Raw genomic sequence first — 13,267 nt, 5'->3', positions numbered from 1 at the left:
CTGAATCACAAGTACTATTTCATTAATAACTGCAAACCAGTGTATAGATCAGTGCCCAAACTGAAGCTTCAGATTACTACTTGTGACTTAACTTCCCCCCTCCTCTCCTTTTTAAAAGAACACCCTTACTTCCTAAAAATCAAACTCAGGTAGTGTTTTGGTTTTGTTTTCAAGAAAAAGAAAAAGATAGTATTTACCTTGCCCTTTTTCAAAAAATATGATTTTAGATTCTGGGAGAAAATTGGATCCTGTCACCACCATTTCATGGCCTCCATTTACTGAGCAACTATTGATACTGTACTTCTCAATCTGAGGAAGTTCTTGAGCAGATCGCTGAGCTTTAAAAAAAGAGAATTAAGGGAAAATTCTTATTCACGATTTTAATCAGTGAAATTTCTTTATGATACTAACTTGAAATACCAGGGGTGAAACTAAAACGACCATCTATTTACATATGTAGATTGTATCTGTGTATGATTTATCTTTGCTGAAATTATATAATTATAGAAAAGAAGCACCAAGAAGCCATGAATTCCAACAGTCTCTACTGTTACAGCAAATGAAATTGTTAGTTTAGGAATATTGGTTAAAAATTACATTAGCATTTTATAGACAGAATGAATTCCAGGAGAAATTCAGATTGTTTAAGGTCATGTCTTGATTCCTTAGTGCCAACATTTAACAAATGAACTCTCTAGAAGTTCAGCTGTTTGTTAGACAAATAATGGTATAGACCCTTGTAAATGAAATTAGGTATCAGCTGCCTCTGCTAATAGACGGGAACCATGGAAGCTGCTAGCTGTATGACTGCAGTATTAGGTTTAAAGCCTAAAACATTGTTTTTCCTCCAAACCTTGAGGCTGCCACTTGGCAAGTACCATCTTTCAATAAAGAGAAATTAATTTTTGGTAATTTAGCTCTTTACACATAACAGTTTTTACACACACTTGTTATATATAATTCTGACAATAAATATTGTCAGACTGACAATACTACTGGCACATGCAGAAAACATGAGTATAAATTATGTATAGTTAAAGCAATCTTACAGCATTCAACAGGTATGGAAGCAGTCTGCAGAGATAAGACTTTTCCACTAGGTTGTGGGATGTGAACACGGAACACAAGTCGCACTCTGGTATTCTTTCTTCCAATATCTGTCTCTCCTTTACGGAGCTCTATATCTGAATTGCGAAGTTTCAAAATACCAGCACAATCGATACTGGAGATAGGTGAGGACGGATGGATCAGAAGAGAAATGGAAGAAAATGAATCAAACTATTGCCAAAGTATACTCTGTAAGCCTTTCTCTTGTTAAAGAATGAAGAGCGTTTTATTTTTTTCCCATGTTACGCTATTTTAAATGTTATTTTAAATATCTGAGATTAACAGACCTGTTAGCATCAAAAACGGCAGCAAGCACTCTTTTGAAACGTTTTGTCTTGTAAATGTCTAGCTACTGCTTTTTTGAACTTTTAAAAGATTATGTGTTATTGCACATTGTTTACCCTTTGAAGTAAGTTATTTAACATAGTAAACATCATTTACAAGGAGCAAGAGACCTAGCCATCAAATCCCAGCTACATTCCACATAAGTATCAATTAGTTATGAGACACATATGTACTTTAATCAAGTAACACATAAACATAAACTTGTGAGGAGTGTAATCTTGCACATCACCATGGGTTCATTTGTTTCGATGGAAGTAGCATGAAGTCTGCAGCTAGAAATATTTAAGCTGACTTTAGAAGTCTCCATAAGAAATGAATGTGCTACATAAAGAAATAATTGTGCTTTACCTTGTTCACTGACCCTCCAGCTAGAACAGAGCCGTCTAACTGCTGCTCTAGCTAACCATTAAAGTACTATTTAGCACACTCTATGTGGCAAGACCTGAAAAGTCAGAATAATGCAACTGCTAAAAATAATAATTAAAAAAAAAAAAATCAAAACAAGGCCTACCAAGATACCAGAAGTTAAATCACCGCATTCAATCAAGAAAAAACAACTAAACTGTATGACTGTATCTTCATAGAAAGAAGTCTCATGTCTGTGTAAAATCAAACAAAAACTCTACCAGACAGTAGCCCACGTGCAATCCTACAACTGTGGAGTCACATATAGGTATGGATTTTTTGGGGAAGTATAATCCCAGAAGCACTCATCCGTCTCCCCATCAATCTTATAAGCTTCCCTGTCTCTCTATGCTTTCTGACTACCTAAACATTGGCGTGTTGAAAGAGATGCGTCTGTCTTAATCATGAGTGGTATTTGTGGAAAATATGCCATTCTACAAGATTTTTCTTTCACCTTGGCACAAATCAAAAAAAAAAAAAAAAAAAAAAAAAAGACACATAGCAACTAAATAGGTAACTTATGCTGTGATGTACCTGGCTGACATATTATTTTCAGGAAGAAGTGGTATTTCCAGAACTTTTGTGCTGGCAATTATTATCTCTTGACTAGCTGTTGCAACTGTTTTTCCAGTGATTCGGTGCACCTGGTAGAAAGCATGAGGTCTTAAGTAGCGATCATCTGCTGTTCCGATGAACATCTGTAGGTTTACTGGCTTTTCGCTGTAGCCCAGGAGCTGAGGGAAAAGCAGATGTAATATTAAAATATTAGTTGACCTTTACTGCGTTTGTGTGTGCATAACAAATATACAACTAGTACAAAGACTCAAGAGTCAAAAGAGTAGTACTGAACTATAAACTTCAATCCCTTCAAAAGTCAGAAACCTGAGTACAGGTATCTGTCCCCCAAAATATAAATATCAGCAACAACATTTACCAGAAAAGCAGATACCAAAATATCTTTATTACTTTTGAATCTCTCAAAGAGAAAAGAATAATTTTATCTACAGAATTTCTACATCAAGCTATGTGATGTTATAGGTGTGTTTCTGACATTGCTTTTAATCAAACCCAAATTCTCAGTTTTACCAAGATACACCTAGTTTCTAGAAATACTAAAATATTTTAGTTTTTCTACTATGAAATGCAATAGTGAGTTTTATTAAACTTAAGAGGTGTTGTGAATGCAAATATATCATGTTAGGAAAAACAAAATTTGATTAATCGCTAGAAAGTAAAGTACAGTTTATTTTTGGCAAAGAAAATATTTTAAAAACCAAGATTTGATAAGTTATATTTAAGAAAAGGAAAGATGCATGAATTAAGACTACCCACCAATGCACTCAGTTGTCATAAAAGCACCTGTTGCTTGAGCTAACAGTAGTACTTCTAGGCACAAAACACATTGAAACATCAGGGAAAAAATGAACAAACTCTAAAAGAAAAAGCTAGTTTTACAATAGTACATTGGTAACATATGACCCAGAAAATTTAAGGAAACTAATTTAACCAACAGTAACACGTAAGTTTCCTTTAGCCGCTGCAATTTTAAATCTGAAGTGTATAAAATAGGTCTTATAAATCCATGAAGCTTCCTTCACCTTCTTGCCATTGGCAGATTGATGCACACTGCAAGTTATATAATTTCTTAAAAGCAGTAGAACAAATTTACATTTCATCAACTTCAACATCAACCTATGTTTAAACTGGAGGGAAGGCCAGACAACAGTCATTCTTTAAATGTGGTTTTGTCATGTCAATATTTTTGTCTCTAGGGAGAGTTATTTGGTCACACAACAATATTATCCAAGCTCTTTACGAACTAACACTTCAAACCCAAACAAAACCAATTTAACCTATTTACAAGAGTAATTTAACACCAGTAGTCGGCAGTACAAAAACCCAAAGCACACTCACTCCCAGAAATCAGAGCATTGCTGTAGATTCCTTGTATCTTGATGCAGTAAGTTTTATGTACACCAAATGAATGTTTTAACGTTCAAGTTACAGGTATGGCAGCACCTACCAGTCTGGTCATCTATATTAGAAATTCCTCAGTCAAGAACTGAAATTTGGTTTCTGATGGAAGGCTGGAACTTTAAAGAGCCATTCTCAAAGCTTTCAGCCTTACGTGAATGCTTCTGTCCAAGATGTAATACTCTGCTTCACCCATCTAGATATAACAGCATTGTTGTATTTCCTTTCCACTATTTTTGGTTTGTGTTCTTCCCATTTGCCTAATGAGGTTAAATGTGATCAAGAAGCAGAACAGCAAAGCTCTAGACCCACTTAAGACAAACAAAACTGAGATTACTCAAATAAACCCAGCACAACAACAACTGAGGCTTGTCCTTCACCAAGAAGGACACATACACACACAATCTAAAATAATTCCTGAATCATTCTGCAGACAAAAATCTCAGACAAGCTAGAGCATATAACTGTTATTGAGCAACAACATGCATATCTTGAGCAGCTGACACAAAAGCTTGATAGAATGAATACATTATTTGGATTATGAGATTGCTGTCAGAAAATGTCACCTCTACCTTTTTTTTTTTCAGTGAATGGAGAGGAAAGAAAGGAAACAGTTCTGAATTACTGCTTCTGTTGCTTTTCTGGGCTGGGAGATCTCAAGATAATTACTGCACTAAGGAGACTGTGCTGCTTCTCATGCTCATAGTCAAAGAATTCTGAAGTCTGCTGTCCTCAAATCTCCTTGTACCTTTCTTGGGAGATGTACATCTCCCAGCTGTAGTGCATTTAAGAGGCCAGTCCAGTTCAACTTTTACCACAAAACGTAACTACATTTGTACTGCATTGTACATAGTCAACAAACAAGGTTGCACTAGAGCAGACTGGTTTCTGCCCTTAAACTCAAGGGATTCTCATCAGTCTCCCCACCTGATTCCAGCTAACATCAAGAAGTCATGCGTGCAGTCAAGCAGAACAAACTGACTTCATAACATTAAATCAAAAAGTCGCATCTCCTCACAGGCTTCACAATCCTTACCCCTTCAGACCCTAATTATAATGAAGGAAAAAATATCTGCCACAAAAATCCAAGCATCTTTAAAAATCATGGCAGATTTTATCAAATAGAATGTCCTGTCTTTTAACTGACATATTTCCAATTCATTTCTTACATGGTCTCATTTTTTGAATTTATATATGTATGTCTGTTATTTGCAGACTTTTGTTCTGTCAAATATATAAAATGTTTTTGTTCTCCCTGGAGTTCTCAGTACAAACAGAGCTAAATCCAGAAAAAAAAAAAAAAAAACAACAAGCCAAACCAACCAGCCAACCCACCCAAAAAGAAAAAAAACAACACACAAACCCACAAAACACACCTCAGCCACTGAGTACACTGAGTAGAGACAGTCTGGACTACCAGAGCTGCTTCTCATGTAAAGAAATGTGATATTCAAGCATTTATAAATGTTACAGCAGAAAAAAAGAACCTCCCGTGACAGTGTACTGACAGGTTTCTCCCCCTTCATCTGTCACAAGTCACCTGTAAACTACAGGAACACAACTGAACCACAATGAACTTTACTCTTAGCTATTGTCGTGTTGATAGTGGAGCATAACAGGGACATCAATTATGTACATAAACACATAAGTTCCTTTCTATACTTGATGCAGGACTCCAGCATCTTTCAAGGAGATTTCTTTTTATTACCAAATACGTATTTTCTAGGAGTCTGAATTATTTTACGAGTTTAAAGAAAATTAAGGACATGGATTAGTTTAGCATTTACAGCACCCATCTTGTCCCAAGTTCTCAACACCGGGACTCCACCATCCATTTTCCTCAAAGTTAAATCTTAACACAATGGAATACAGCCTAAACATGACATTCGTTAAATGTGTTCACTCTCATACTGGGAATTACATAAATTATAAGCCAGACCTATACAAAAATTTGTGTAACTTCCAAATGGGGTCACTGTGACAAAGCTAATTGCCAAATAAAGCTATCTCCCCCTTCCTTAACAACCAAGTGTATGTATTTCTATACTAGTGATCCCAGAGAAGAAAGCAGGGGTGGGGTGGGGGAAGGGTGGGCAGGGAGGAATACTTTTAGAACTAAGCTTGTCTATCTACAGTCAGTGGAGAAACAGTCCTCTACAGAAGCTACACAGAGCAGGAACTTAATTTAGTGTAGCAAAATATGCCCCCTGCCAGCAGTTGCAGTGATATTGCCTATAAGACTATGGCCATATGCTACATTTGAGTTGCTCAAAGACATGTCTAACACTAGTTTTGCTTCCATGATTCTTGAGCAAAGTTCACCTTCTATGCTTGCCCAGATAGACTATTAAGGAAGACAAAGAGGGCCTGCAAAGCATGTTGGAGGAAAGTGGGGGAAAGTCTGTCAAACCTGCCTACCCCAGCAACAGATTAGATATCTCTATAGGTTATCAAGTGCATTTTCTGTATGATGGCCTTGTGATACAAGCTTGTGTGCTCTTTCACAGCCTTGCATTGCTATGGTACATTAGCTATACCAAAGGAGAAATTTGAAACTGTGTTACCACAGCTTCAGAAGAAATAACAGAACCCTCACAATGAGAACCCACACAGTAGTACCACCTTTAGTCACCCTCCTTCTGGTTTATATATTAAATTAAATGAAAACAAACAAGAAATCCAGTGCTCCAAGGAAGCTACAAGGAAAAATGATAATGCAACACAAGATACTTTTATAGTAATTTAGAAGAAACCTATGCATTTTATAATAAAGAAACTTATAAATAAGAGTTCTCCTAATTAAAAACAATCTGTAATAATATCAGGACACAACCCTGAAAATCTCATACATACTTAAAAGCGATGCTAGTGTAAACCAGTCTCAAACTAAACAGGTCAACAAGGCTGCCCCCCCGAATTATGTCAACTGGATGCTTACACTATAGCTCTGCCTCAAAAGGAATTGCTGTCAAGGATCTGCAACAAAGTCCTGTTAAAGGTACCGGAATATTGTTATATCTGATTAGGCAGAGTAGTAACATATTGGCAAGGTAGCAGAGACTTCATAAATTTATAATTTGCATTACAGGTTATTTATTGCATTTTTTTTTCAAGGCTTAAAATAAAGAGAACAGTGTAAAAGAAGAACGATGTAAAGCCATAAATATAGCCAATGCGTGCAAGTAAGCATTGCAAGTAAGCAAGCTGAGGAGTGGGGAAGAAAAGCATAACCCCATCTCGCATATTAGTGTAATTCAGGGCCTGATTACAGTAATGGGAGCCACATGAAAAGGAAACTTATCATGGTCCTAAGCAAGCAACAAGCAGGTTGCACAGCGTCCTCATGTTTCCAACAGCTGTATTTACAGCAAAAAAGACAGTAAGCTTAATAGGCTATGGGTGCTAATGCAGCAGCCTTATGCACTAGCTAAAACCTTGAGGCAGCTGGGGACATCAAAAGCAACAGGTTGATACAAAAAAATCCCAACAATTGACAAAAAACCCAACCTTTATTACATAAACATGTGCTTTGGAATTAACATTTTCTCCTTCAGCCTTCTCTAGTAAGTGAGCTGACAACTTGAGGCATAACATGGATTCTGCCGGAGTTAAATTGAAAATTTACAGTGTCTGTAATCAAAGAGAAGAGTCTGGGGGGGCCAGTGAGCCAAGGGTAGGTACAAAATGATCCGATAGCTGGTTGAGAGGCTGTCTAATTTCTATTACATAATCATTCAAGGCCATCAGTGAAACCACCACACTGTACCTAGCACCACATAACTGAAGACAACCTAGGTCATACCATTCCTGAGAACAAAGCACAATGATGGATTGCTTTGTTAATTCACCTGAAAGTACTCCTACCTTATTTAACTGCAGGTGCATTCAGCAGTTCACTGAAGAGTGTAGAAGTATTCTGAAGTTCATTATATGACTAATCCTGATGAGAGTAAGCCTGGGATCTCTCCCTACACAAAATCTTTTACACAGTAAGCAAAGCTGAACTTTCTGCCCACCCCGCTTAGTCCTAACTGGAGACTGAATTATCGCAGAATCTGAACTACTTTCCATCTCCTAGGAATGGTGTCACCTCTTCCCCAAAAGAATGATGATATTTGGAGTGTGAATTGACATTACTGATGCAATATGTGTCTTGTGATTAATGAAAAAGACTTACTACCCCAAATCAACTTCAAATGAGGAAAAAAATGACATATTTTGAAGTTTAAAATGCATTCATTTTAAATAAAGTTTTGTTCTCATTAAAAAAAAATTTTTTGTTCTTCGTTTCATTGACAGTGGGGTGACGCTTTCTTACTACCTCATCTGCTTTATGCACAATTCTGTATGTTGAACAGACCAAACATTTAAGTCAGTAAAAAAACATTGCTAATTGTTCTTCAATGAAAGTACCTACATAATTATCTTGAAAGAACAGATACTACTTTTTGTTCAAATACCTAGTGAAGCCATAGTATCTGTACTTTTAGTTCACCTTAGTAAATGATACACAATATATAAAAGTAAGAACACAGTGTCTCTATATAGACCACAGGTATTAAAATTATCAGCATTTTACAAAACTACTGGTACATGCTGCAGAATCACCACAACGAAGACGCGTTACAATAAATGGCTACAATATCAGCCTGCCCAAGATCCACTTGTAGGTAACTTACAGAAAGACCATAACTTAAAACTACTGGTTGAGCACTACGCATATTTTCAAGTATACCCTCCAGCATTTACTCTGTTAATGTACAATCCTAAAGCTGCACACTATGAAAAAAGTTACTAATTTTACTTCAAAAAACAGATATACCGCTTTCCCAGGAGCAGCAAATAGTGTGCTGTAGACAACGAGTAAGTTACTGCGTGCTGTCACTACCAACCTCTGGAAACCCTCCTCTGTAACAGAATACTGATACACCACCCACCGCTTCGCAGAGGAAACTCAGCCAAGTTGTTTTTCTGTTTCTATATCGTTTCCATAGCAAAGGTCAGTGCATGCGTAAGTTAAACTAAAGCTGGAAGGCTAAAGACTGAAGGTCATTACAGGATAAGCCAGAAGAGCTTCACGCCAAAGCAGTTCCAGCCGTATTACTATACAGCACACAGTAAACTCATGCATGCGTGTCAATACTTAGTTTACAATTTTTACTAAGTAACTACAAAGGCAGTAAGTTAAAGAGAGAATTTTTGGATCATCAAGAAGTTATATTTTATATTACAAAAGCATTCATACGTTCTTAATGCACATATGGAAAATCCTTAAAAATGTGTAACACTAGAGACTAAATGGCTAAGTTTGATCAGCACCATTTAAACTTGGAATTTTGTGGCTGCGGCGAGAACCTTTTCCTTGCTAAGGAAAGCAATTAGGTCACATCAAATAAGAGGCATCAACCTGGAAAGAAGCAGCTAGCATTTTTCCAGATTACATGCAGGTTATATTGGGGTCACTTCTGGCTCACATATCAGCTCCATGCTGACCTAAAGGAAAGCTTGCAACAGTCAACAAGCTTGTGAGAAAACTTTTTTTTAGTCTCTAATATTTAGAAGTTTTACCTCCGCTCCCTGCCCCCCCCCCCTTTTTTTTTTTAAATTACAGAAGGTCCTGTCTATGTTTTCTATTTATTGTTGCAGGCCAAGTATTACCAATCTCTATTCAAATGTAACTGATATTTATCCACAAGATATATTTTTCTCAGGTCTTAAGAAATCATACACCGCACAGTAAACAGGTACTTATCAGATAATACTAGTACACTTCGAAATAGTCTGTTTTTCTGAACCAAACCCCCCCTTTATTTACAAAAACCCCAATACCTAATAGTGTCACTAAATCCAGAAGTGATGTCAGGGTTTCACATGCCTACTCTTTCAGACTAAGAGCTAGAGGAAAAAAAAAAAAAAAAAAGGAAATAAACTGGGGGGCGGGGTATGTGTGGAGATTACAAAAATAATTTCATTAGCTAAATTTTATGCTCAGCAACCACGCAATACTATGATACTAATTACATTCAGACAATGCCAAAACCCATCTGATTGTTTAAAAAAATACAATTTCCCTGCAGAACTTTCTAGAATTTATTAGGAAATTGCCATGTTTAATCAAACCTTCACTGGGGTCTAATACTCATGTTTTATCTTTTATGTGCCTTTTCTTTGCTTGCTAATTAAAGATGAAGATTCTATCAACAATTTAGTGCTGCTTCGTCTTTGCACAGTTAATTCACTGCTTATGGCATTACTGAATTGGTAAAGTAGGCTGATTAGAAAGAAAGCTTTTACATACAAATAGGCCTCCCTAAAAATAGGGCATAGTCTTGAAATACAAGACACGTCAGGGGAAAAAACTGGAATTAACGTCAGAGAACAAAAGACTCGATTAACAACTCCAGCTTCACCAAGTGCACCAGTGTCCCTATAAAAATCCTCAGTTCAAACCTGAAGAATGGGGAAGGAAATACCCAGCTGTGTAAAGAACTATAAGCACTTACTAAGCATTTACTTCACATGGAGATGTGCTAGGGTTTTCAGTGCCTCGATATGAAAAGCATGTTGTAACTAGTTATTTACTCCTTAATAGTCTCATGGCAGCTGGATGCATTTCAGTGATTTCTGTATTCCTTAGAACACCCCCCAATTCTAAGGGTGTAAGGCAAGGAGGGCAAAGGAGGAGAACGAAGGCCCCATTATATGGAGGTGATAGGAAAGATATAGCTGTTCTCTTGAATTAGGTATTTTTACTTTGGAAGACTGTATGAGTAAAGATAGAATGGAATATATATAGTATATAATAGAATATATATAAGAACCTTCACTGATTAAATTTTAGTCCACTTCTAAAGTAAAATAATATTTTAAATGTTCATTTAAAGGAGAAAAGCAAACCAGGCCTTTGAAATGTTTTGCCCTCTGAGGCAACAGAGATGTGACCCACAAGCTTGGAAGCTTTTGGACAACAATATCAGAGGCACTGATGCATGTCTCAGAAGAACCAAACTTTTTTCAGACATTTCTCCGCTTTTCACTTCCGAGTGCTGTGCAGCTGTTTTCCTAAAGAACTATGAAGACTATTGCTTTAAAAGCTGAAGGGCTACTCTGCCAAGTGAATAGCACACTTATTAACCATGACCTGGGAGTAAAAGTAAGGGATGACAGAGATCCAAAGGCATGAAGATGAACATAATTTGAAACACAGAGTGACTAACACCAGTAGTACAATTTACCATGAATGTATCAAGAGTTGCATTTTGAAAAGCTTGAAACAAGCCATATATATGAAACCACTAAATTAGAGTTTAGGGAAGTTACCAAAAGTCAGACTGACCACAGTCAACCCTTGTGGCTTTGCAGAGGTGCACTGACTGCTGCCCTATAATCTTCAACGGACAGTTAAAAAGAAACTGGAGAAAATAATGGAAGAAACTCCATTCAGACCTATTACACAATACCCCAACCACTGGCTCAGAAAGTCTTAACAGCACATGGGATTTTTTTTTTATTTCATTCTGATTCTGCAAAGGTTATAATGTTATAAAGAGTTACATTTCTGATTTTGAAATTAAATATGTTAAACCAAAATAACATCTACTTCCCCTTCCTGAAGTGCAGTACTATTTTCTATCACTTGATTGTTTGAGGTACCTTTCCATCAACTGTGAAACAAAAGCATGCACATCAAAAAAGCATCCTCCTTCCTCTTTTGCTAAATAAACCTATGGAGTGGATTGACTTGAAGGCTTTAATATAGTACAGACTTTTGCAATTCTGACAAAGGATAGTGACACATAAAAGGAACAAACTTTAATAAACTATTAGTGGCACAAGTCCAATTTTAAAAATGTTTTAAAGCTCATCACAAAAACAAACTGGTCCTGCAAAGGACTAAAGCAAACAAGTCACTGCAAATATCAGTGCATTACTGGTCATAATATCATATGTTTACACAATGTACAGAACATCCTTCAAGGTTTAAAAACTTGGATTTCTATCTCTGAAATCTTGCACTCTTAAACACTCACTCACTACTTGCAGACAGGATTGAAAGTATTATAAATACTAATTTCAGGCATATTTTGAAGAGTGTTTTAGCTTGGACTCCTGTCCCATTCTATGCTACCCAAAAAAAGATCAATTCATAGCTAAAATAGTGTTTGACTAATAGTACAACTTCACACAGTGCAGAATTGCCAGTCACAACACACTAGCCATCACAACACACCAGCCACCTGCAGTTAGCTCTACACTGTAGAAAAAAAATTTGCTATTCCTGAAATACTAACTCCCAGTGCCAAATTATGCTATGGACAGTTTCTGGACAAGCATTTCCAGGAAAGAAATAGGTTATTCCCACATAACGTGTAGAAAAAAACCGTCATAAATTAGTTTTACTTTGGAAAAAAATTACTACTTCACATTTTAGTAAACATGATACAAAAAGCAGATGAATGTGTCATCCCATGTGCAGTTTTAAATGTTTTTCCACTTTAATTACTGCATTTTCTAGACTGAATATTCAAATATATAGTAGATGAATCAACATGGCTTTTACCATCCATTTTGGGGATTCTGGAGCAGAAGATGCCTGTGTAGTCATCAAACTGTGATTGAAAGATATGTATTTTTAGAGTCTTATCCAGAGGTCAATGTTTTTCCCAATATAGCCCATCACGTGGTTCACAGAGGCTGAGACCTACCTTCTGCCTTCTAGATTTCTTTGCGGGTTGTTATCCCCAAACAACAGTAGGCAGTTGGAGCTGGGATACAGCCCGGTGATATACAAAATGGGGAAGAATTCAAGTCAAAATTAAGAATAGAAAAGTGAAAGGTAGGAGGAATGGGAAGGGTTACAAAACACAGAAAAATCGTGCTGTTTACTGGGCTCAGAGACCAGGGAGAACTCTGATATTACACCTGTTATTCAAGTAGTTACATGAGTTGGCCACACAGAGCACCTGCGAGAAGGTGACAGCCACAGAATTACAGGCCAGGAAGCTTTGTGCGTTTATTTTTCTCAGATCATCTCTGGCATTGCTTGGTTAGATTCTCTCTTGTAGGTTATAGATTCTTCCACCAGAACTCAGGCAGAGTTTTTGAGGACACATTCACATTTCAGAATTTTCAAAGTAGTTCAATATTAGTTTACTTTAGCTCAATTAGTTTACTTTTTCTTCTGTTGCAGCTCTTCAGTCATGACTTCAAGCTCTGCAATCACTTTAAACAGAGCTGACATTCAGTCCCTCTTTCACAGATCTCCATTAGACCCCACACAGGAGGTTACTGTTTACTTGTCGGTGACTAGAAGCATAACACCATTTAAACAAACTAGTTTTTATTTTGCTTATGGCAGAGGAATTGATGAATGATTTTACCCTTAAGCCCTTCATAGTATGGCAAAAAGAACCTTCTGGTACAGGCAAATTCTTAA

General features: G+C 36.7%; 1 protein-coding gene across 4 annotated transcripts in view; it reads right to left on the bottom strand.

Annotated features, from left to right (window-relative positions):
- The window catches only part of NFATC3 (nuclear factor of activated T cells 3), a 74,877-nt gene that overhangs the window by 27,554 nt on the left and 34,056 nt on the right, over window positions 1–13,267 (bottom strand). For all 4 annotated transcript variants that reach the window (XM_075101660.1, XM_075101662.1, XM_075101661.1 and 1 more), the window contains exons 4-6: window positions 2,392–2,591; window positions 1,050–1,222; window positions 198–338 (exon numbers count right to left, since the gene is read on the bottom strand). In XM_075101660.1, coding sequence (XP_074957761.1) covers window positions 198–338; window positions 1,050–1,222; window positions 2,392–2,591 — 514 coding nt within the window. The remainder of the gene's footprint in view (window positions 1–197; window positions 339–1,049; window positions 1,223–2,391; window positions 2,592–13,267) is intronic.

This window comes from Phalacrocorax aristotelis, chromosome 8 (genome assembly GCF_949628215.1).
Source record: "Phalacrocorax aristotelis chromosome 8, bGulAri2.1, whole genome shotgun sequence".
Classification (NCBI taxonomy): Eukaryota; Metazoa; Chordata; class Aves; order Suliformes; family Phalacrocoracidae; genus Phalacrocorax; species Phalacrocorax aristotelis.
Note: the sequence above shows the minus strand (reverse complement) of the source record. Positions and strands in the feature narration are given on the sequence as shown.